Source organism: Chelonoidis abingdonii, chromosome 13 (genome assembly GCF_003597395.2).
Source record: "Chelonoidis abingdonii isolate Lonesome George chromosome 13, CheloAbing_2.0, whole genome shotgun sequence".
In the NCBI taxonomy this organism is placed as follows: domain Eukaryota; kingdom Metazoa; phylum Chordata; order Testudines; family Testudinidae; genus Chelonoidis; species Chelonoidis abingdonii.
Genome location: NC_133781.1, coordinates 11,007,523 through 11,033,939, shown reverse-complemented (window position 1 = coordinate 11,033,939; position 26,417 = coordinate 11,007,523). Strand labels below are relative to the sequence as shown.

The 26,417-nt window shown below is 45.7% G+C and overlaps 1 protein-coding gene across 1 annotated transcript in view; it reads right to left on the bottom strand.

Annotated features, from left to right (window-relative positions):
- The window catches only part of CDRT4 (CMT1A duplicated region transcript 4), a 57,090-nt gene extending 31,588 nt beyond the window's left edge, over positions 1-25,502 (bottom strand). The window contains exon 1 of the mRNA XM_032777077.2: positions 25,281-25,502. Within this exon, the coding sequence (XP_032632968.1) occupies positions 25,281-25,389 (109 nt within the window). The 5' untranslated portion in view covers positions 25,390-25,502. The remainder of the gene's footprint in view (positions 1-25,280) is intronic.
- Positions 25,503-26,417: the final 915 nt, after the last annotated feature.

Below are 26,417 nucleotides of genomic sequence, written 5' to 3'. Positions count from 1 at the left end.
AGGAAAATGGCAAATTCTTTCTCAGATGAAGGCAAACTACAACCTACCCCACCCATGCACTAGTTAAAAAAAGACAGCATGGGAGTTAGTAGCAATAAGTGAATGAGTTTCAGACAGGATGATGTAGAATTCCCAGTGTTAATATGCGGTGGCTGGGACCCAAACTCAGCTTGATAACACTGTCTAAGCTTCCTGTTCTGGCTGAGTTCATTCAAATAGAACTTGCTTAGATGAGCTCAAATCTAGACATGTGCTGAATGGGTTGAGTGATAATTCAGACATTGCACCAGGAAACCTGAGCTAGCCGTTGCCTGCTTAGCAGCTGGAGAAATCCTTCCTGGCCTTCATTTTGTCTGATGTTCCCCTTTTCTGACCTTTCACGTTTTCTTGTTTCGCATGCAAAGCTGGGAAGCCCGGGGCAGGAGTTCATATGCAGCGCGCCCAGCAATTCCCTTGTAACTTTGGTCTGACCCAAACTTGATGGTGATGCCACGGCAACATGCACATTGGGTATTTATATATTGATTAGACAGAGAAAGTGAAGTGGATGTGATTGGCAGGGCTAATTAGCAGCTTCCACTGGTTAGACTAGCACTGCAGACCACAACAGTGTGTGTGATTGTCCTTAACTTGGCCTCAGTCCCCAGCCTAAAGGGAATGTAGTTTATAAGTTTCTATTCTAGCTGGGAATCTTTTGATTTTGAGAGTCCCTGACTGTGCTAGGAGACTCTTCTCCTCTGCTTTGTCCTCCAGTCTGATAGTCCAACACAATGTACCCAGTGCACAGAGAAAAGGTTTTTCCAGAGTGGGAGCTAATGGCTCAGTCTCAGGATGGGCTGTCAGGTTGTGGCAGGAGTGTGTGTCAGGAAAATGTCCTTTAAATAAACCCCCTCAGGCACATTGGGGTCAGCGATACAGTAGCTGGTGGGTGATGGCTGTTTTGGATTTGTTGTCAGCCAATCAAAAGATGACACGGAATGTTGCAGGAGAGCCCGTCAGCAACAGAGAGCCAACGGAGCTATGCAGAATGCCCTGGGGCAAGACGGGCAGCTGTTCCCAGAGACGCGCTGAGTACGTGCAATGTTCTGTTCTGGCACTTGGTTTGGGGTTGGATTCTGACCCGGCCTTACACTGGTGCACTATGGTGCATGGGTGTGTGGGAGGGAGAGCCCAAGGTGCTGACCGAATTGCAGACCCTGCACTTGGGGTCCAACAGGGGCAGCACTCCGGTTCCCTGCGGCGTGCAAGAGATGGAGAACAGACAGAGCTGGCTAGTCAAGCAGACGGGAGCGTGCTGCCACCTCTCACATGAGGGCAGTTTGTGCCCTCCCCCATCCACCAGACAGCCCAGTGGAAGGCATTCTAAATATGTGTAATCCTGCCTCAGCACTTGGGATGGATGAGCTGACCGCTTGAGGTCCCTTCCAGCCTGACATTTCTGTGGTTCTCTCATTCTTCCCTGGTTGCGTTCCTCTCCTGTTCCTCCCCAACGGGGCTGTGCCCTCAGGGCAGCACCTAGCCCTCAGAGAATGGTCTTGCTGCAAAGGATGGCTCCAGAGCTGAGTGTCCCCACGGTTCTTGGACCATCTCAAATTACACTATATTGTAGATAAGGAGAATGGTCTGGTGGTTCAGGACTGGAGCTCCAGAGGTCTGGGATAAAACCCCTTGTTTTGCCAGGGACTTCCTGTGTGACACGGGCCAAGTCACCTAATCTCTCCCTGCCTCTGCTCCTACAATGGGCTTAATGAGACTTTCTTTCTCTCACTCTTTGACTGTCTCATCTCTACAGACTGAGGTCTTTGGGGGAGAAATTGTCTGTGTAACACCCAGCAAAATGGGCCCCTGATCTCAGAAAGACCCCTGTGTCCTGCCAGAAGACCAATTTTAATAAACGTATTATTGTTTTGCAAGTATGGTGGATGACATGTTTACAAGTTACTTTATCTCCCTTGATAGGCCAGGTGAATTTTCACTAAGGAAACAAGTTCCACTTTATCCCACAACTAATTCAAACCCTTGTATTCCTGGACAGTCCACTTTAAATGTAGCTGTCTTCCTAAGTCAGACCCTAATCTTAAAATATACAGTCCTATCTGTACTAAGTCTCTCGCTCTCTGAAAAGGAAAGACGCACACAGACCAAGTCGTGTCAAACTGTGATGCAGTTCATTACTCATCTAGGCATCAGCATTCAGTTACGTAATTCAGAATAGCAACTCCAGCCCCCATTTACCCTTCCCTGCTGCAGAAAAATCTTCATATTGTTCTTTACTTTTTGCATGGACTAAGAATATCAGGGTATGGATGTGACACACCCCAAACACTTCAATTTCCCTTGAAGCGCAATGGCTTAGTGAAATACATACATGCACATACACATTTGATCGTGAGAATGTGCCTTGTGCTTCTCTGAGTGAAATGAATATTTAAGCAAAGAGACATCTCTTAACCACTATTCATGACTTCAGTTGGAATGAAGGTTCCCCAGCAGCTCATGGAATGCACTCAGTATCAGGACCTATCCTCGGTGAATAATGCCAACGTGTAGGGCTGGTTAAATATTAGTATTTGAAGGAAAACTTCAGGGTTTTGACTAAAGAAACACTTTCATGGAAAGCATCTGGATTCCATGGAAACCATCATCTTTTCATCAAATAAATAACCCTCTACCCTCAAACTGAAATTTTTCATCAGCAAAACAAAACCCCAACCCAAGAAATGCGAACTTTCCATTTTCATTTAATGTTTTCATTTTTTGAAGGAAAAGTCAAAATTTTCCATGGAAAAAAGAAACCTTTTTCCGACTAGTTCTGCTGACAAGCAGTCCAAGCATGCCGTGTCGGTTTCCATAGCCAGGGGCACGACGCCACATGTGGCTTTTGTCACAAGTTGCTCCTGTTTGTGCCATGTCTGCCTGCATGGGTTCTAATGCTGTGAGAAATGCTAGCAACTAAATCAGAAAAAGACCATTTGTGGATGTTTACATTTCTTTGTGACTTAACGTCAATGGTCTGAATTTAAAAATTCCTGGCAAAATGTAGCAGGGAGGAAAGATAGGCTTGGGGTTAAGTCACAGTGTGGGTATCACAGGGCAGTGACTCTCAACCTTTCCAGACTACTGTACTCCTTTCAGGAGTTGAATTCATCTTGCATACCCCAAGTTTCACCGTACCTACAACTACTTGCTTATAAAATCAGACATAAAAATGCAAAAGTGTCACAGCACAGTGTCATTGAACAATTGCTGACTTTCTCATTTTTACCATATCATTCTAAAATAAATCAATTGGAGTATAAATATTGTACTTACATTTCAGTGCATGGTATAGAGAGCAGTACAAACAAGTCATTATGAAATTTTAGTTTGTACTGACTTCGCCAGTGCTTTTTATGTAGACTGTTGTAAAACTAGGCAAATATCTAGATGAGTTGATGTACCCACTGGAAGACCCCTGTACACCCCTAGAACTACTGTCACAGCATATGTCCACAATGCAATACAATACCTGGGGCTAGCCTATATCAGCTGACTCCAGCTTGTGGGGCTCAGGCTGCAGAGCTATAAAATTGCAGTGTAGACATTTGGGCTCAAGGTGGAGTCCAGGTTCTGGGACCCTCAGCCATTGTGGAGTCTCAGAGCCCAGGCTCCAGCCCGAGCATAAACATTTACACTGCAGTGTTATAGCCCCTCAGCCCGAGTCCACTGACATGTGCTAGCCATGAGTGTTTTACCGCACTGTAGGCCCACCCATAGAGTCTGAGGGCAGAAGGGACCAGCAGACCATCTAGTCTGCCTGCCTATCACAGACCACCAACATTGCTCAGTAGATCTTGGTTCTATTCCTGGCTCTTCTTGTATGACTTTGGGCACAGCACCTAATTTCTCTGCATCTGGGTTCCCATTGAAGGGCAGATTGTGCTGCATCACTGTACAGCAGTGAGAGGCCATGTTATGGGGCAGGTACTGAGCATCCTGATCAATAGTGAGAACCAGGCTGAGGAGGCCAGGAACCAGAACTTGGGGACAAGGGTCAGAGCCAAAGTTGGAAACCAGAAACCACAGCCAAGGTTCAGAGCTGGAGTCAGGAGCATGGAAGGGAATGCAGGGCTGGTGCAGGACAGGAACAAGGAAGGGGCAGGGCGGGAACGAAAAGGTCACAGCTGTGGGCAGAAGCATTGAGCAGCCAGCAACTAACTGCTGATGCTGAACTTAAAAGCTGCTGGCTCCCTCCAGCAAACCAGGTGATCCCACCACGACAGCACTGAACTCAGTCAGGCCGCAGGCTGGCTTGGATAGCCCTCAGGCTCAGCTGAAGGGGCTCAAGCCCAGCAGACCACTGCTGCTCTGGCTGGCAGTGTGGAAGGGAAGTGGGCCAGAAGGGACAGTAAACAAGTAGAGCAGGAGACTTTCACTTCATTTATATCTACACAGCAAAAGCTGTGCATGGATTAGCCTACCCAAGCTAGCTTGATCCAGCCGACGCTGATAACAATAGAGTGACAACAATGTAGCACTGGTGTCAGAGCAGGCTAGCAAGCTGAGCACGTACCCAGGGTCTGTGCAGGGCTTGTACGTCTATTCTACCCGTATTAGCTGGATTCAGACTCACTTTACTGTGTAGACCTACCCTTAAGGTGTGTACACCATGTGGCTAGCACAATGAGGCCTTGATCTGCTTAGGGCAGTAATATGAATAATCATCATTTTTTGCACAGAAATAGGGGAATTTGGGATAAAACTCATGCTTCCTAAATCTGGACTTTCTAATTGTTGTTTAGGCAGAGATAGGTCTTCACCCTGTCCGTGAAATCCTGCCCCCGTGGAAGCCAATGGCAAAGCTCGCATTGACATCAACGGAGCCAGGATTTCACCCTGTGTTTCTAGGTGAAAAACCCAGTGTGTAAAGTTTTATGACAAAGCTTCATCCTGCAAGCCTGACATCCCCGGCAATAGACATACAGAATGTCTTGTAAATATGTTGGCACAATTTAAGAAGAGAGTTGATGGTAGAAATCACTGTATGCAGTGTTGTTGTAGCTGTGTCAGTTCCAGGATATTAAACAGATAAGGTGGGGGAAGTAATATCTTTTATTGGACCATCTTCTGTTGGTGAGTGAGAGACAAGCTTTGGAGTCACACAAAGCTCTACTTCAAGTCTCTAAAGGTTTCAGAAGAAATCATTGTCCATCAGGGGAGGTTTAGGCTGGATATTAGGAAAAACTATTTCACTAGGAGGGTGGTGAAGCACTGGAATGGGTTACCTAGGGAGGTGGTGGAATCTCCTTCCTTAGAGGTTTTTTAGGCCTGGCTTGACAAAGCCCTGGCTGGGATGATTTAGTTGGGGTTGGTCCTGCTTTGAGCAGGGGGTTGGACTAGATGACCTCCTGAGGTCCCTTCCAACTCTGATATGATTCTATGATTCTATGATAGAACAGCTGGGTAAGATCTCTGCCAGAGATTCTGCTCCTTAAAGCGAGATGTACTTACAATGCCACCTCTTTCATTCTGCCTTTGCTCAGGCCCGGGAGCAGCATCCACTGGTGTTCTGACTCAGCTTTCCCAGCAGGAAGGGATTTTTACGGTGCCTTGCCTAGACCGTTGGGCGAAGCAGGTGCACACAATACTGCAATTTGAGCGCCAGAAATAGTTTTGCACAGGAAGTGAATTTTTTTCTGATTAGTTCACAACGAAGACAAAAATCCCTCTTGCCAGCGCTGTTTTGCTTGCTTTTTTCACCTGCTGCAACAGGGCTGCTTTTTAAACTACAGCTGTGCCCGGGAGACTACTGGCAACATTAACCTGTTAACATCTCAGGTGGATCATCAAAGGTAGGAGTTAAACCCCAACTTCAACCTCTATATGTGCCCCCTAACCCCTTAGAGGGGGACAAACCACTGCACTCAGTGGTGTAGGTATCACACCCACCGGTCATTCACCACTGGGCCTTGAAGGTGTTTTTTTCATATCCTGATGTGGCAGTGGAGGAAGAGCTGTGGTGAGGTCCTTCTGGTGAGATATTACAACGAAGCACCAAGAATGTCAGGATGAGGTGTAACATTACCAAACACATCAATTTCTATTTCACTGAGGCGGCATCGCCAACTCTCTTAAACCCTTGTGTGAACACCCTCATTCAGAATTAAAGTGGCCTTAATTTGATATTCACTTCCAAAATGAACTAAGATAAAATCAAATTAAAAACCACTTTAATGCTCAATACCAGCCTCTACTCAGGGATTTCATGAAGTTTAACTAATGCACTTCAAATTCACATCTTTAGTTAATTCAGATTCATTTTTTGGATGTTTCAATATGCAGACAAGCCCTCAGAAGCACCTTGCTTATGGAAATCACTATTCTAGTTTTCACCTTTGGTTCTGCAATCATCATCTAATTTCCAAAAGAGCATGCCTTATTCTAGCCTCCACCCTGCCTGGTGGCCATCAAGGTAATTTCAGAGGGTCCCAGATTCTATTACCCTTACTCACACTGGGCAGTACCTATCTCTCTGAGAACCTGAAGTCAACAGGACTTTCTACAGACCAAGTTGCTATTCAGTAGGTGAAATCCTGGTGCCACTGAAGCCAGTGGGAGTTTTGCCATTGACTTCACTGGATCCAGGATTTCACCCAATATGCATAAGAGTATCAGAATTTGGCCCAGAGTTAGCAATGGAGGTTTCTGCCAGCTCATTGAAATGATCCATTGGTTAGCGGTTACATCGTTCTTTAGCTGCCCTTCTGATCACCGTCAACGTACACCTAGGGAAAGTCCACTATATGTCACTGACATATTCCTCGTGAGCCTGAGAGGCGCACTTTTTAAAATCTGTGTGCACATTTTACTGTGTAAAAGAGTATAGCTGGACTGTAGTACGAAATGTGAGCTGTAGGATTGCACGTGAGTCTGTTTTTAGTAGGAAGATACTGGGAGGCCATGACACAGGCAAGCCATGCTAAACATGTGAAGCAGGAATGTTCAGTAGCCAGAAGAATTAGCCTTGAGACCAGGAATGTCAGCTTCATACAATTAATCTTCCCAAGGGGAAAAGAACATTCCCCTGATCTCGTCTCTGGGAAACACGGTACAACCCAACAAGGAGCTCTCTCAGCTCTGTTGCTCTTAAGCAACAAACAAGAACAGAAAACAACAGCAAGGGCATAAAGGGAAACCATATGTGCGCATGACCCCAAATATAGCTCAGGAAGAGATCTGTGCTGTCTGCGTGTTACACATTTCAGTGCTGAGACACCTCCCTTAGGCTGAACAAGTCTGTTCAGTTTATCCAGACGGATTGTCACATTTATTGACTCAAGGGGCTTTTGAAGCGGTTTAAGCTGCAAGGAATTCTTGCGTTTGTTTCCATTTTCCCATCTGCCTCTGCAGGCCCCTCTTTTTTCTCTCCATGCCATGCCATCACTCCAGTCAAGGAGCTGGTCTGTACAAGAGGATAAATGTTGTTTTAAACTCGGAAAAGCCCCACAGTAGCTGCAGTTGTTGAGTCAGGCTGATGTTATTTTTTTTCAGGAGCCCAGCAATTGACCTGTGTGAAGGTGATTAGTTAAGGTAGCCTCTTAATTACTTTATTTTCCATGGCTTTAGAGGCCCCTGGCCTGGAGCATATGGAGGCAGCAGTGCATTTTGAAGCGGTGTGCAGGAAGCACAGGCTCCAATAACAGGAGAGGGGTGCACCAAAAAGGAACTCTCTGCTATTATGTTTTAACAGCTGGTCCATAGCTAAATCAGTCCTTTGTATCCCAGGCTTGGGAGTTTGGTTTTGATGCCTCTGGGCATGAACAGCTTGGGTTGATGGGGGGAAGGGTCAGACCACAAAAACTAACTACTGCTCGGTCCCCTTAATAATTGCTGTCCCAGACTATCCTTGGTCAGACAATAATTTTGCCCTAAGCAGATAATTCTCTCCAACTCTGTGCCTGTCCATGTGAAGATAGGGCTAAGAAAGTTTTTCCTATTATTCCAGGAGATGACATTGAAGACTCAACAGTGCTTTTTCTCTTATGCCCTGTGCTCTTCTTGACCTCAGTTGACTGATGATAAAATTTGGTAACTGAGCACCAAAAGCATTGATGGATTTACCATAAATTCATACAGAAACCATGTGCTGTGAAATGGATTCAATATTCCCTTAGATACCAGAAGCTATGAATTGCTTTATTCCTACTTAGAGACTGGTCCAAACCAACAACCCAGAACTTTGGGTAAATTTGAATCCAGGACTCAGATTTGTGCATCAAGCCAACGGCTATTTCAAAGCTTTGATCATGACAAACAAATTCAGCAAAGCGCTTAGGGCTTGATCCTGATGAAACTTATATCAGCTTCGATGGATCAAGATCAAGCCTTTCAGCGGATGGTTAACTTCAAGCATGTGGGTAATCCCATCCCTATTCTGCACAGCGTTTAAACACAAACTGAACTGTAAGCACACACCCCGCAGACCACTGAAGCATATTTAACATTAAGCACATGCTTAAATGTTTTGCTGAATCAGGACCCAAAATACCAGATTCAGGCTATCCCATTGTCCTCCCATCTGGATGGCTATGTGGAATTTAATAAGTGAAAGGAAAGTTAATCAGCTTTGCTCGTGGGAGTCACCAAACTTCCTAACTGGGGCCAAGAGGGATTTTTTCACTGATGGTGCATTTTCTCCAGGCTAGATTTTTGTGCATGTGCACTAAAAGTTTAAACATTCAAAACATTTTAAAGACTGTAGGATGCTGATGGCAGAGACGCCGCTGAACCACTACAGATATAAAAGGCCCATGGCCTGGTCTGGGGTATGAAACTGACTAAAGAAAATTTTTTTACAGAATGCAAACTGACCCTGTGGAACTCCCTGCCACAGTATATCACAAAGCACAAGAAATTAGAAAGGTTCAAAAATGGATAAGACATTTATATAAATAAGAAGAACATCCACAGCTATGCTGACAAGAAAACATTTGATAAGGGGTATAAACCCTCCTAGATTGGGTCATGAGCCAATTACTGCCAGGAAATAGAAAGAAACTTCCTCTATTCACAGGTTTCCCCTTAGTTATCCATGAAGTGGGAATTTCTTGCACCTCCCTCTGAAACAACTGTTAGACACAGGGTACTGAATTAGACAGAATCCTGGTCTGACCCAGTCTGGCAAATTCTTTTATGGGAATGCTATGTGAGAGATGTGGTTTCATTTCCAAATCTCATCTCTCAAGGCTGCACCTGAGCCCATCACTGATTTGATTGCAGATGGTTTGAAAGAGGCAACATTTGTCTGATAAATTATGAGTTGTTGCTGGTTCACTGAAGTGAATCCAAAGATTTCTCCTGAAGAAAATGGGCTTTGGATTAGCCCTGGGTCTCTGAGGTAAAGGGATTGTCATACTACTCATCAGTGTCCCCTGCCGACTGTGCCGCAGAGCTGTGCTGATGGGTTTTAAAAGATATGGCGTCGACTTCTTGCAAAGAAAGGCAGTGGCTAGGGCACATGGATCTATCTACAGGCTTGGGGGAGTAAAGTGGGAAAGATGGGAGCATCCTCGTGACTCTGCAGAGTATCAGATCAGAAGGGAGGGAGGCTGGCTTTGTGGTTAAGGCATGGAGCTGAGAGCAGTGACATTGGAAAAATGTGTATAGTGGGGGTGCTGAGAGCTACTGAACAAAATTGTAAACCCTGTATTTGATGGAAACCACTTCAAGCCAGGGGCTGCTGCCACACCCCCCACACCGCTCGTTCCAGCACCCCTAGCTGAGAGACAGCCCCAGCTCTGCCACATATTTGCTGCAGGACCGTTGGCAACTCTTTGCGCCTCAGTGTTCCCTACCAGTAAAATGGGGCTAATGTTACTTCCCTAGCACACAATCAGGTAGTGAGACTCCATTCATTAATGTCAGTGTACCCTCAGAAGGGAGTAACTCGAAAAGAAAAGAAATGTGGAGCTTCTTTGGCTCTTTGCCAATCTCTGCCTTGCTGCCCACTTATGAGAAACCAATTTTATTGGGAAAGGGAGAGAGAGAGGAAGATGACTAATGAAAGAACCTAGCTTCCTAGCAAAGCTATTGAGAGCCACATTTCTACCCATCATCCTGTCTACTGGCTCCTGCCCACTTTCCATAATGCTTCAGGAAAAGCCCAGCTTTAAATCAGCAGCCCTTGTCCAGAAAGTTACTATGCAGCTGCCTGCATGCTTCTGTTACTGTATTTTTTCTAGCCTATAGATGGCAGCAATTCTCTGAAACTTTTTGAATATGTGGATTGAACAAAAAAAGATTTGCTTATACCGTGTAATCCCATGAAGGACCCAAGGCATCAAAAGTAAGTGACAAGGACACGAATCCCAGCGGAGAAAGGAGCACACACACACACACACACACAGACATGGAAGGGCTATGGCTATAGGTTAGGACTACTCATAATAATTTATCAGGCAAATGTTGCCTCTTACAAACCATCTGCAATCAGATCAGTGATGGGCTCAGGTGCATTTGCCCTGTGGATACATACTCATCTCCTCAGATTATTCTAGGTCCATAGATTGTCCTGCAGCAATTTGTTGTGAGTATTCAATATTCTGAGTCATTCTGGACAGACACATAGGTTATATTTGAGCGGTTTTGATTGGACATATAGATCACTTGCTATGTTTCTGTTGCATGATTGAATAAACATGACTCTCAGATGGAAGCTTCCAGACTGAATACTTCCCATTACAAATGCTAAATTAGCTTTCTACAAATATCCTAAAACAGTCACTTAAAAATTTGCTGGGTCCACCAAACATTTCTGCTGGGAAACTTATTTGCCAGAACATTTGTGGGAAATGAACACAAAAGAGGCACAGAGAGAGGTGAATTGAATTTGTTTACAAATTTGAACTGTTTTTTTATTAATTATTATTATTATTTATTTTCCCCCCAATATTTGCCATTTTCCTGGCTGGACCAACAAAGTACCACTCTGCATTTCCCAGGGCCTTTCCTTAGAGATCTTCAGAGTCTTTTACATACATTTAATCCAGCCTCACATCATTCTCCATTTGGTACAGAAATGTTACTATAATTATTCCCATTTTACAAATGGGGAAACTGAGGCCAAGCATGTTATGTGGTTTGCCCAAAGTCACACAGCAAGTCGAAGCAGAGCCAGCATCAGAATGCAGGAGTTTTTTCTGCAAAGACCTTGCTCTAAGCACTAACCTACACTTTCTTCCCTGTCCCTGGATGATAGGGTGTTTGGAATTATAAGTTCAACACAATACAATACATTTTACAACAGCATTTTTATACATAGCACAACAAAGTGCTTCAGAAAAGCGGTGCTGACAAATGAAAATACTGGCTGACATTTCCAAAAGCGATGGGTGATTTTGGGTTGCTCAACTTAAGAGACGTCCCTTTAAGGTGTCTGAAGTTGGGCTTCCAAAATCATTGATCACTTCTGGAAATATTGACCAGAGTCTTTGTTGATTCTCTCACAAGGACCCAAACCTATGAAACATGGACTCAAGTCACAATATTTGCCTCTGGATTTCAGACTCCAAAAGTCTAGGGGTCACACTGAGGGGTTGGTTCCAGTGTATTTTCCTCTCCTCTGGAAAAGACAGATGTGGCTGAATGTAAGGCCATGTCTAGACTACGCGCCGGATCGGCGCGTTAAAATCGATTGCTCAGGGATCGAAATATCGCGTCTGGTCTGGACACGATATCTCGATCCCAGAGCATGCTTAGATCGATTCTGGAACTCCAGCTAGACGACCGGACTTCCGGATTCGACACAGCAAGCCGCGCGGATCGATCCCGCGCGGTGAAGACGGGTGAGTAAATCAATTTTAGATATTCGATTTCAGCTACGCTATTCTCGTAGCTGAAATTGCGTATCTAAAATCGATTTAATCTCGTAGTGTAGACCTGGTTTAAAATGCAAGACATTAGAAACCACCTCCCAAATACTGCCTTTTGCTACACAAGAACAATCATTGTGAGCACCTCTGAGCTTTCTCTATCAATGAACTCTGCAATAGTGCTTTCTCTACAGGGATTTCTCTATCCTGTTTTAAGCTATGCACTTCCAATACCCCTTACAAATGTAATGGTAAATGAAGCCTATGAGCATAACAGAATGAAATGAATCCCTTCTCGATTGTGTTCCACTCAAAGAACCATCAGGGTGCAGTCGGCTGAGTAGCTTATACAGAGACCTCCCTTTTCTGTAGCAGAACGGTTTCCTTGCCACATCTGAGTTGCAGCACAGAGCCAGAAATCTGGAAGAATTTAACACCCAGTGGATTCAGACACAGGGAACAGTGTTCAGAGTAAACACTGACACCCGTGACTTATCATCCAGGAATGCAGAACCAGCACTATCCTGAGCTCAGCAACTTTTGCTGAGAGGGATCTGAGCCGTAATGCAATGATGCCAGAGCCAATGTGAAGGAAATGGGATCCCGGTGTGTTCCAGGATAACTTAACCTAAGTTACATTTTTAGGGGGAAAAGCTAGCTCACCAAGGTTTGTCTGTGTGTCCCTCTGGTCATAGCCTGTGAGGTATATGGGTCTGTGGTGCCTGTGCACCACCAATACTTAGAAACATGGGCCCAGCTCCACCAATGTTTGGGCTTACCGCGCTTTGTGGGTGGCCCATGCTTCAGGGGGACGCAGGGTCCAGGGTGGCCCTGGAGGTTAGCAGGGGGCCTGGTGCTGGCATCAGCGAGTGACCCGGCCCCAGCCCACTCCACTGGCTCCTGGTGTCGCTCAGGGGAGGGAGCAGAAGCTGGAAAGAGACGGGGCAGGTGCTTGGGGGAAGAGGTGGAATGAGGGTGGGGAGAGGGTGGAGCAGGGTCAGACTGGGGCTGGGTCGCTCACTGCTGCTGGCGCCAGATCCCCCGCTAATCCCCCAGGCCACCCTGGATCCCGTGTCCCCCTGAAACATGGGGCCCCCAAAAGCACAGGGTCTAGAGTGGTTGCCCCAGTCCATCCTATGGACTGAATGGCTCTGGCTGGACCCTGAGTCCCCCTAAACCCTGGGCCCCCCCAAAGCACAGGGTGGTTGTCCCAGTCTGTCCTATGGACAGGATGGCTCTGCTTGGACCCATTCTGGGCACCACCAAAAATTATACAAACCTGGAACCCATGCCTCTGGCCACTGACTGCAGTCTGTCTTGACCCTAAGTCTGAGTCTCTTTTAGCTTGTGGGACACTAGCTAGTATGTTTACAGAGTTCAGTGACTACTAGCAGCTCTTATTTTCATTTGCATGAGCTGATACGAAACAGCCTGTGAACTTTCAGGGCATCACGAAGAGCGAAAACAAGGAACTATTGTCACGTACGTGAGAATGCACACGTAGTATGACATGACCAAGAATGCTTTGTTAATATGAAACAAAGGGGAAGGAACTACACTGTGTCTTATGGAGAGCAATGTCTTCTACACCTCCTGAATGGCCCTGCATTAGGGCCCAGTTGTGCCATCCTTAGCAGTCCCTTAGTGCACACAGTCCAAAGGTACTACTCAGCACGAGTAAAGGCAGGACAATGAGACCCTAACAATGAATAATAGACAGACATCTGTGTTTGCAGAGCATGCATGTGTGTGTTCTGTGCCCCCTCTGGGCCAAGTTTTCCTCTCATTTCAATAGCTTGCGCCAGTGTGAGGAAAAGGAGTTCCATGAAGGAGAGGGGAGTCTGCCCCTCTACACTGTCAGCTGGGGTAAAGCAACACAGCTCTATTGATTGCAGCTGAGGCTCTGGCCCCTTTGTGTTTGACTTTGAGCCTGTGGTTCAAATGAACCTAAAAACTCAGCCCAAAGCACCAATTTTGGTTTCGTGTCAAGGTGGAATCAGGCAAAACTGAAGATGGGTTGAAAATGAAACTTGGATGAAACTGGTCAGAGTGTCCTGTTTTCTGATTCCAATGTAGATGTGTCCCCAAGTACCTGGAAATAAGGGTTCTCACATGATTTTCACCCAAGGTGATGAGATTTTGTGAGACCAGCTGGTTTGGTGAAGTTTCTGCTTCTTGGGGCCAAAATCTCATGAGCCTAGCTCCTAAGGTTTCAGCAGCATCAAATCCAGACACTGGACTAAACCTAACTCACATACAACCAGCAGCTTCTCAGTCCATATCTCTGCAAAACACGGAATGTAAACGGTTTCCAGGCAGGACCACATGTGCTAAAATAAGCCTAAGGTTAACTCAAACTTCAGGCCAGGATCACCAAAAGTTTATGAAATTCATCAGTGAACCTGCTTCAAGTTCCCAGGCCTGGCTTTGTTACACATCTTTTGTACATCTCCAATACACATACATTATTCATGTCTTCAAATGCACTTGTAATACAACACATTCATCAGAAATATTCATCAGACGTATTCTACGCTTACTGAAGATAATTTTGGGGAAGGGCTCATGAGATTTTTCTATATTGAACAGAAAGAAACCCAAGAGACAGTGGGGAAAGGTTAATTTGTTATTTGTGGGCAGTGTTGTCCCTCTTAACAAACCTGCTTGCCGTGCCATACGCACACAAACAAAGGATCAACAGTCAGGACATTACTTTACATTGACCTAGTGAACGTATTCTGGGCTACGTGAGCCATTTGCTTTACAACTGTCGTGAGGACAGGATAGTGGTGATGAAACACCAATTCCGTGGGGCTTAATAGGTCGTGACCATAATGGGCCTGGCTGGAAAGGAGACTGAGACAGTGAGATTGAGAAGACATGACAATTTTTGAGTTCTGGTGAACTATCTGAGGACATACCGCCCCATCTGTATCTCCTTAGCAACATTTCCATGCATGGAAAAGTTATGCATGAAGCCAGATCCTTCTGTACCTTGAATGTCTTTGGCAAGTTGAGCTACCTGGCATGAAAGACTGAACATGAAAAGCAGGGTCAAAGTGTTTCCTGCACAGTCTTGAAATGGAATCATTGCTTAATGACTTTGTCAAATGTTCTGCCTTTGTAATGCAACGGGAAGACCACTTAAAAAAATAAAGTTTGGCTGCATCCTATTCCAGGGGCATCACTGGATATAGAGCAGGGGTAGGCAACCTATGGAACATGTGCCGAAGACGGCATGCGAGCTGATTTTCAGTGGCACTCACACTGCCTGGGTCCTGGCCACCAGTCTGCGGGGCTCTGCATTTTAATGTAATTTTAAATGAAGTTTCTTAAACATTTTAAAAATCTTATTTACTTTACATACAACAATAGTTTAGTTATATATTATAGACTTACAGAAAGAGACCTTCTAAAAACGTTAAAATTTATTACTGGCACATGAAACCTTAAATTAGAGTAAATAAATGAAGACTGGCACACCACTTCTGAAAGGTTGCCGACCTCTGATCTAGAGCAAGGGGGACAATTACCCCCCCCAAGACTTTCCAGGGGTTTTGTGCCCCACTGTGTCTTCCATTCCCATCACCTGACTTTGCAGGATAGAACATAACAACATATTACATTGCATATACTGACACAACTCCCCTCCACAGAACTTTTCTGAAATGTGGCCAGTCCTACCCTTGATCTTGTGTTTCCCTGCTCCCCCATGCCTTATCTCCAAAGGGCTACTCTAAAGCTTTCTGAAGATGTGTTGCAAAGGATGACGTGTGTGGTCTGATGAAGCTGAAATACGCATGGTCACATCGCTACAGACGTAATCAGTGGCTTTCAGCAATTATGAGGCAACTCTCCAATCTACCAAGTCTCTCCTCTCTGGCTCTTCCTCAGAAGACATGCAGCACTTCCCCAAGAAAGGCTTTTGAAGGGTGCAGCGCGGGTTCTGGTAATAGGACATAAAACCTTTGCCTGAATCCCATCCAGGTAAGTCATGACTAAAACTTCCTACTAAAACTGATCAAAATCTTTTGTCTTCCAAAGAATGTTCTGCCAAAAAATGCAATTTTATCCTATATATATATATATTATATATTTGCAAGAAAGGGCCATTTTTGAATAATATTTTCTATAGGAAATTTCTAAACAAAATCTTCAGTTTGGTTTCATTTTTCATTTCAGTTTGGTACTCAAAAAACAACAGGAAACAAAAATTTCAATTTGAATCAAAACAGAACAACAATTTTAGTTTTGTTTAGTTTCAAAAGATCCCCTGAAGAATCTCAAATAAAAATGTTTCATTCAACATGTTTCACTGGGAAATAAAAGACATTTTTCCAGCCAGCTCTGTTTGCAATTGTGCGTTTGATGGCCCGTGAGGATTAACGAATACAAGGGCCTGGTACATTTTCAAACAGACAGATGTCCACCTTGCCAAACCCACCCTCCCATCTAGGTAGTCTCAGCAGTGAGACCAATGACTGAACAGTCATGAAGACCGAACTTTTCTCCTTAAGCTTCTTTCTCCAGGTCAGGGTTGAGGCAGATGGGCAGTAGTGTGTGGACAACCTTGTACTGCTGTTGCCTCAAACTTTACTTATTCTGTTGATAGAGAAATTCTGTCTCCAAGCTCCTCAATATATCACTTTCCAGCACCCACTTAGGATACACCTATGGAAGCGTGTAGAGTTCAGACACTGCACACCCAGCTAGCACTGGTATAAATAGCTGTGTAGATGGAAGCATGGCTTAGGTGAGTACAGTAGAAACTTTCCCCGTTTAATCCAGCTCAGAGAAATCTTGACCCAATCCCAAAAGGAAAACTTGATGAAATATCTATTCCACTGGGAGATTCCAGCACCTTGCATTTTTGCATAGTGTGTGCTTCAGACACTTAACAAGCACATTGTATGTTGGCAAGTGTTAAGAGTCCCAAGGAAAATGTCAGTCATTTCTAATTGAATTCATGTACTCCGCTCCGCCCACTGAAGATAGATACTCATGAAGCCGGCAGTGGTCATGTGAGTGACAATCATCCAGGCATTGTCACATTTCTGGCATCTTCACTACTTCCTGGAACAAATAAAATGCGAATTCAAAGACCAGAAAAGATGCTACTGAACTCAAAATGGACAGACACCCTTTCTATATCTCTTTATGTTTTTGTAGATGGTTGGAAATTGTGCGCTTAAATTGGGGCGAGGGGGTTGTATTTGTGTTTGTGGGGGGGAGGCTGATGAAAAGGGGCTTGTCAACAAAATGGAAATGTACACAACTTTTTTAAATGGCTAAAATCTAACATGTTGGGGTTTTATTTCAAACACCAACCCCCAAAAAAATTTCAGTTGCCAAAAAACTAGAAACTTTTCAGTTTTTCAAATAAACCTCCAAAAATTGAGATGGAAACGTTTAGAAGAAAACAAAGAGGTTTCATTTTTGTCAGGATTTGGGGGTGAGGGGGGATGCAGGGGGAAATACAAGTCCCAGCTACCTGTAGGTGATATACCAAAGACATCATTCATTAACACAACACAAAATGGACACTCAACTAAAGGAACCAACAGCCTCCTCCCAAACAGCAATCTTTCCTAGACACACCTTTTGAAAAGGTCTAATTAGATAGGGCAACAAACTCTGAGCTTGGCTACCCCATGTCTTAGTGCAGACTAGCTGGGCTGTGAGTTCTAATGCACAATCGCGTGCCGTGATCTAATTGTCCGTGCAGACCTTGCTGGTGCAGTAAATGTTCCCCAGTGCACATTGATATAGTACTGTGAAACGAGACTACGTCAGCACACACTGTTGTGTATTTGGTTGTCATGGTTTTTGTTCCTATGGCAACTGAATTAGATTATTAGGGGATAGCCCAGCCAGCTTTGGCCGATTAGGTGAGCTCTGTGTCTGTAAATAAACGGTAGTTTTGTTAGCTGTCTGCTCTCTGCCTCAAGTGATTTCTTCCTAAACTGGCTGCCCCCAAGGATATAACATATGCTAAGGAACTTTTAGTGCACACCAACATGCTGGTGTGCACTAGAACCTGCACCCCAGCTGGTGCACACTCATATACCTCAGACTCTGCTCAAGCAGCTGTGGAAGTAAGTTCAAGAACTGAGGGTCCTTCACTGAGCATGCTTCCTCATTGCAGCCCCTAACCCAGGTGGGACAGGTGCAGAGAAAGGTTACTAGGATGGCCTGAGGAATGGAAAACCTGCCTTATGAGAGGAGACTCAAAGAGCTTGGCTTGTTTAGTCTAACAAAACAAAGACTATGGGGAAATATGATTGCTTTCTAGAAATACATCAGAGGGATTAATTCCAGGGTGGGAGGGGGTTTATTTAAGTTAAGCACCAGTGTGGACACAAGAGCAAATGGATATAAACTGGCCAACAACACATTTAGGCTTGAAATTAGATGAAGGTTTCTAACTATCTGAGGAGTGAAGTCCTGGAACAGCCTTCCAAGGGGGGCAGTGGGGGCAAAAAATCTAACTGCCTTCAGGACTGAGCTTGATACGTTTCTGGAAGGGAGGTATGATGAGATTTCCTATAATGGCATGTGGCCCATTTGCGACTGCTAGCAGCAAATATCTCCAATGGCTGGTGATAGGACACTAGAGGGGAAGGGCTCTGAGTTACTACAGAGAATTCTTTCCCAGGTGTCTGGCTGGTTGGTCTCACCCACATGCTCAGGGTCTAACTGATCACCATATCTGGGGTCAGGAAGAAATTTTCCCAAGTCAGATTGGCAGAGCTACCCTGGGGTTTTTCGCCTTCCTCTGCTGCAGGGGGCACGGGTCACTTACAGGTTTAAACTAGTGTAAATGGTGGATTCTCTGTAACTTGAAGTCTTTAAACCATGATTTGAGGACTTCAGTAACACAGCCAGAGATTAGGGCTTTATTACAGGAGTGGATGAGTGAGATTCTGTAGCCTGCAATATGCAGGAGGTCACACTAGATGATCACGATGGTCCCATCTGACCCTAAAATTGATAAGTCTATGATGTGTTGGGGTGGAATGTATGGAAGTTGACCAGAAGAGCACACTGCACTCCAGCTGGTGTATGGTCCCCAGCTGGTATAACAGAGCAGCCCCCAGGCTATTGTGGCCTGCTGCAGGGCAGGGCAGAGAATGAGGGAGTATTAACCAGTTCCTTAGTAGCACCTGGATCTGCATGCAGCAGAGAACCTGGCCCAACAATTCTACTAGATGAGGCATAAACCTTTAGCTGAAACAACCGGAGCTGTAGTAAACGTTCCTCAATTTACTAGCTACAGCCTTGTGGCCTCTGTAACAGGCCGAGAGCCAGACTGCTTAGGCCCGCCCGTGTAAAAAGGAAACTGATGTCAGGGGGCTGGCATTGAAGGCATATAGCTTAGCCGCAGGTCACAATACTAGCACCATCTGTTTTCTGTGTCCCCCTGGGCAGGACTCCAAGCTTATAACAACATATGCATATATGTGTCTCCAGACAGTACACGTTATTTGCCTCTTACCAGCACTCTGACGGCCAGTGGTTGTCAGCAAGGCTTTGGAGATGGCCTCTCTGTTGTGTCCTGGCAACTATGCACACCTCACCTCTGGGGAGAAATTGCAAGCCGCATGGCAAGCAGATCTGCCAGTGTTTTTGCCTGTCAAATGAAGCCATAAAGTTTGGCCGTGCTAAGTGACTGCCAATGGCTTTGCTGGTTTTATAAGCGCATCCTTTTCTCTAAGGCGGTGTTCCGCAGCCCACGGTCACTGATCCTGAGGGTTCAGACAGTGTTATTATAACCCCTACCACGTGGGTGGCAACAGAAACATCTGCATGCTGATGGACGCGTACAGTAAGACGTGAGCTAAGAAAAATAGGTCAAAAAGAAACTTGCCCCACCCACCTCAAGATGTCTGGAGCATGACTGCTGTGTTGCCAGCTGTTTGGAATTTGGAGACAGTCTGTCTTTCATGAGGGAAGGGGGCTGGGTTCTGTCTTCCACCGCCAGCTGGTCCCACAGTTGTAAAGAGCCCAACTCCTGCTCCGTTCTGCAGCAGGAGAGGGGGAGAAAACCTTGCAGCTCTGCTGTGTCTGTGTGCAGCTAGATTGCAGGAACCACCAGGGAAGCATGCTTCCTGTGTGCCCCAGGGCCCAGCTCCAGGGGTTCTTTGGGGCAGGAGTGGAGAACAGGCTATTATGTTGATCCCCCCTTCCTTCCCCATGCCACAGAGAGGGCCTGCAGCAATTACTCCAGTTCTTCAACTGAAGTATTTGCTGGAAAGTGATGTGATGGCTGCCAGTTTGACCCACACACCAGGATTGAACCAGGAACCTCCATAGCTACACCCGTGAGCTGCTACAGCTAAAGAGCCAAGGCTCCACAGCTAGACTTGTACCCCTTCAGATCTTGGACAGAGGGAGACCTGTCACACACTCACCGCTGGGCTACTGCAGCGTGGCTTCCTGGGAGGAAAGATTCCTCCCCCCCTGCAGTCCACGAGCATGCAGCCAAGTGAGTTGGCCTTTGGGGAGAGGATTTAGACCAGGGTTTCTCAAACAGGGGTTGCCTCTTGTGTAGGGAAAACCCCTGGCGGGCTGGGCTGGTGTGTTTACCTGCTCCGTCCGCAGGTCCGGCCGATCGCGGCTCCTGCTGGCCGCAGGTCACTGCTCTGGGCCAATGGGAGCTGCTGGTCCCTTGGCCAGCAGCTCCCATTGGCCCAGAGCAGCGACCCACGGCCAGTGGGAGCAGCGATCGGCAGGACTTGCGGAGTGGGCAAGTAAACACACCAGTCCAGAACGCAAGGGGCTTTCCCTACACAAGCGGCGACCCCTGTTTGAGAAACTTCAATTTTGATCAAAGTGCCTATGGGCAGTACAATGGCTGTGACCCTCTCTCTGGGTGTGACTACTAGATATACCTCTAAGATATGTGATAGTGTCGCTGAAGCTGGAGTTAATTGCTGAATGGTGCACGCACGCACGCACGCACGCACACACACACAACATCCAGGCACTGTTGCAATGTGCACTCGCTAAAAGAAAAGGCCACAGGTGGGGCTGCTTTAAATCATGTATGGAAATTAATGGGAAAAGGAACTGATTGATACTGAAGCGAATCACCTTGAGCAGCAGCCCCTGTTAGCCTGATGGCTCCAGGATCACATCTTGTGCTGTTAGTGGTCTCTGGAGTGAGAGTTCCTCCTTCTGTTTCAATTGTCCCTTCCTAGGGACCACAACGGGCTCCCGACCTATCTATCCAATTTCTAAGAAGTATCTCTTGGAGAAAGTACCACACTCGTCACCCTTCTTCCCTTTGCTCTTTGTTTTCCTCATCTCAGCTGCCCTCCTCGGAGTTTTCCTTGCATTCTAATTCCACCAACACAAACTGGACTAGGCTCTCCGTTTTTTGAAGCTGTTGGTGAATCTAGGCTTGGATTTGCCATGTAGCCAAATTTAATTGAAGGTCAATGGGAGCTGGGTGCCAAACAGCCTTTGAAAAATCGCAGCCCCAGCAAAGGAGACAGGTGTCACGCTGACAGTTCTGCAAGGTGTCCTTTTCCATCTGTCCACAGCACAGCTATTAGCAACCCCCACCTTACTGCCCGGTCTCCATCGGCACCAGGGCTGGCCAGTCACCACCAGCCCTTGCCCTCTGTGCTGAGACTAAGGGTATTAGTTAGTGCCAGTCATGGAAATGGGCTTGATGATGCAGATACCCACACACCATGAAGGTCAAGTTCATCCCTGGTGTAACCCACACCCACTCTGTGTGGCGCTCGGGTCACAGGGAACAGCTGAGCTGGCTACAGCCTGAGCTAATGCAGCTGGCTCTTTCACTTGTGGCCGTAGTGCCTTGTGCATTTAGATCGACAAGTCCTGGGTTCAATCCCCCCAGCTGACAGCCTGCTCTGGAGCATGCAGTAACATTAGCAAGCGAGTGTAACTCCTGCTGATGATGACTTAGGCGAGGGTTGAATTTGTTGCACAGACTCATTTCACACTGAACAGTAACTACTTTTAGTCCCCAACAAGTAAGGGCATTCACCCTAGTGACCAAGAGACTGACGGGTCTGTAGCCCATTACTCAGCCCCCAGGCCATTTGATCTCCTTCTAAGCCTCTCACAAATGACTATTTTACACAGCATCTCTGCAGCACCCAGAGGATGCCCCACCATAGGAGGAATTTTCAAGGGACCGTTACCTTGGCTTTAGAGACGCTATGAGCTTCCAGGGAGGATGATCTGACCCTCTATCAGTCATTGACAGTATACTACCACCCACGCTCCATTCTGGATATCTAAGTGCCTGATACGGCCTCCATTCCTGTAGTGTCTGAGTGCCTCAGAATCTTTGATGAATTTGTCTTCCCAATATACAGGTGGATATTATCCCCATTTGAGAGATGGGAAACTGAGGCACAGGGAGGCTAAGGGCCATGCTCAGCCACCTCCCAAGTGTGTGGGGCAGCACGGGAGAAAGCAGAAAGGTGCTTGACTGAACATTGAACAAGCGGGCAGGGGAGGTTGGCATCATGACTGGGTAATCAGAGGCAGGAGCTGACCTTTCAGTAACCAATGAGAGATGATAGGTAGGTGGAGATAGGTCTGATGCAATAGAGAAAGGGGAACCCGTTGAGGGACGCTAAAAGAGGGATGACATGGTCCAAGCGATGGGCAAGGAAAATGACTGTTGGAGTAGCCTTCTAAATGGATATGAGCAGCACACAACAGCCTTTGTCAAGGCCGAAGAGAACGATGCTGCAATAACGAAAAAGCGAGCTGAGAGCCAGGAGGAGAGAGGGTTGGCTGTCTGGATGGACAGGAAAGGCCAGATCTTAGATGTTCTGCTGAAAGAAGCTCAAGACTCAAGACAGCCTGGCCGTGAGGACCTAAAGAGAAGTCCGAGTCAAAGATGACACCCAGGTTACAAGCCTGAGTGACAAGTGGAATGGCAGTGCTATCCACAGTAGGAGGTAGTGGGACGGCTTTGGGTGGAGAGAGAGAGCACAGTCTTAGCCATTCTGAGCTCCACCTGATAGCTAGACATCCACAAGGAGATGCCAGAGAGACTGGCTGAGGCTGCAGTTTGGACAGAAAACAGATCTGGAGCAGAGATGTCCAAACATCACCTAGATTGTATGGCTGTATTTGCACACATTTAAATTAAAACAAGAAGTCACACACCCATATTTTGCTAAGTTGTGCTCTTCCACTTCTGGAATACCAGTAGTCTCTGTGAAATATCACCTCTCTTTAGAACCGATAGCTTCATGACATTAATGGCTAAATACAACAGATTTCCCCTCTCCCCACTCCACCCCCGACCCCCAGCCATTCCTCTAAAAGCTGCTATCAACAGCTGACTTCAAAATCCTGTGCCCAGCAGACTGTGCAGAGTCGCTGCTGCTGTTTCTGAAGCGCAGGGCGACTTGGCAGCTCCGCAGAATAGTTTTGTCCACATTTGCAGAGGTATGTAATCACATAATGGCCGTACAAGGCCTTCGGTGGGAATGGAAGCCGGGCTGCATCTGTCCTTCCATGAAATCAATCCTAGCACATGGCAGCCATATAGTGGGTGACTTGCCAGCTCAATGCTTTGCTTTGAGATTCTGGCACCATCCCTACTTCCAATTTCATTGAGAGGCAACAGAGCAAATTCCCAGTAAAGAACAATTGCACCTCTTCTTACAGCATGCACTAAACAGATAACGTGTTGATATTTGACTCCCTGGACTGAATCAACTACAAAACAATGCACTTAGCTAGGGAGACAGTAACCCTGCCTAGTGAAAATAAATTTAACCACTACTGTGTTCATACTAAACCTGCTTAGAGAGAGGACTAATCAATGTTAGACTACTTTGGGCTAGGTTCTCATTTAGCCATACTGATTTACACTGAGAATCATCTTCATGCCATCTGCTGGAAGTTACACACCTTGTGATCCTAACTCGCAAGACCCTGTAGAATAAGCTAAAATCCTGGGCCCAATTTTCTCCACTCAAGTACAGTCACTCAGTGGGGACTTCAGAGGGCAGAATTTACAGGTGGGCAAATGATTTGTGACAAGCCACTTATCTGATCAATTTCACCTCTTTCTGTTTAATTGTCCATGAACAAATTCCAATATTCTCCGGTATATTGGGAATGAATCACAAAGTTAATCAGTGAATAATGATAGGTCTGCGGATAATTTTCCAAACAGCTTTTAGTGCATATTCAAACTTCCTGCTGAGTTCCATAAGTCAAATGGCATTGATTTAATTTCCTGATTGAATGAATGAATGAATGAACTAACCAACAAGAGCACAACTTTCCAATGGCATAGTCAAGGGAAAAGTTCACAGTGAAAAGTTCTCACTGTCCCTGGTTGGCTCTATATTTTGCAATTTGTTTTTGGTGAATATTTAAGCAGTTGATCTTAAGGGCTGCTCTGCCCCAGGACTTAACCCCCTCTCTCCCCAAGCATAAACAGCGCTAGGTCAATGTATGAATTCATCTCTTCACTGAGCTACTCTCAGGCCCTTGATCCTGTTATCTCAGATCTGCTTAAGCTTCGTCAGGGGAAGTTCGAGTCACAAGACTGAGGTCTCCACTTTCATTCTGGATAGCCTGGATATTGGATATTGGACACTGGACTATGGATATAACCTATGGAACTGATTCTAGAACAGACTCTTTACAACTCTAAAGCTCACGGTCTCTACTGTGAAACTGACCTAAGAACTCTGTTCATATCTGTATGTAGAATGATCTTTTAACCAATACACTGTCTTTTCTTTTTAAATAAATTTTAGTTTAGTTAATAAGTATTAGTTGTAAGCATGTATTTGGGTAAGATCTGAAATATTCATTGACCTGATGGGTCCTTTGGGATTAATAGAACTTTTTATATGATAAACAAGATTTTCAGTAATCTTCATCATATTTTACTTGGCTGTCTGGGTGGGAGCTCAACACTGGGTTGCTTTAAGGGAACTGTATTTCTGGCTTCTGGATAACCAGTAAGGTATTGAAGAAGCTGTTTTGTTGTTGGCTTGGTGAATCTGAGTATTAGAATAACCAACAGTTTGGGGGATTGTCTGCCCCATTCTTTGCAGTTTGAGTTAATTGAGCAATCTCAGCGTGTCTGCTCCCCCATCCCCTGACCCCGATCATTGCTTAACATTCACACTCAGTGAGTATTCACACTAGTAAACTGAGCAGTAGAGTATCTGTGGAAAGCAAGCACACAAGGGGAGTGAGCACAGTCAGAGTGACTTTATTCAAGTCTGACTGCATTTTAGAGGGCTTGTTTTTTTCAATATTTGCTCAGCTGCCGATGAATTTAACCTTTGAGCTTGCATGCCCACTCCTGTTCCAACAGACCTCAAAGGGAGCTTTGCCATTGACTTCCATGGCAGCTGAATTGAACAAGGGAAGGTACAAGCTACATCACCCACAGTGCAGTCATCTTACCTTTCAGTGAGTTCTTAAAGTTGCAAGCAGTGGCTGTTTCCATCTGTGTCAGGTGGTTGAACGCATCCCTTTGAGAAGGCTCCAAGAGTTCCTTTAAAAAAACATCCATTTCTGTCTCTCACTAAGCGGAAGGGGTGCAAAACATTGATCACAGACGCTACCCAACCAAAAACATTTTCAGCTATTTTCCTCTCAGAGGCCTGCTAGCCAAGAGCAGATTGAAGGAAGTTGTACAAGTGCCAGTAAACAATTTGTGTTACTATAGGGACGTCACATTACTCCCATTCACAGGGAATCGTGGTAGTTACTTAGTACACCACCAGGCACAAAGCCTTAACAAATGCTCATAAGAGTCATTCCCCTGACTGCAGTGGGCATTGGATCAGACCTTAAACACACATTATAAAAAGGGGGAGAGGGTATCCACCATACCCACCCACCTCATTATTAATGTTGCAAAGTCAAGCACTCTAAAATTAGGAAATGCCAGAATGAAGATTGCCTGTGCAACTTTAAGTCAGACCCCTTGTGTGTATGCATGATAGTCTTTATTACATGATCACATCATATTTCTTCCACAGGACCCTGGCCTCATTCAGTGCTCTTCCATTGACCTAGCTACCACCTCTTGGGGAGGTGGTTCTACACAGCAACTGGAGAACCGCCTCCTTCGCAGCCATGTCTACATGGCAGCAATGCAGCTGTGCCACTGTAGCATTTTAAACGTCGACCCAGCCTATGACTCATCACTATAGTATCCAAGTCTTTACAAATATTGATTTTTTTCTTACAACCTCCTGTGAGCTGTGGGGATGGTATTGTTCCCATTTTACAGCTAGAGAACTAGGCACAGAAAGATTAAAGTCAAAACTATCCATAATTTTGGGTGCCTGGCTTGAGACAATTAGTATAGGATTTTTTCAGAGTACTTAGGAGAAGGTCTGGGGCTCCGGCAGATGGGGGAGTGGGTAGGAGCTATAGGAGCGGGGCTGCATGGCTAACCTCCACAAATGGGGAGCTCATGCACTGCCCATGATGTGAATGATCATGCTTGGTGCTTAGAGCAGGAGTCATGAGTCAGGAACTGAAGTCCCAAGTCAGAGCCACATTCAGGGTATGGACCCTCTAATTAGACAC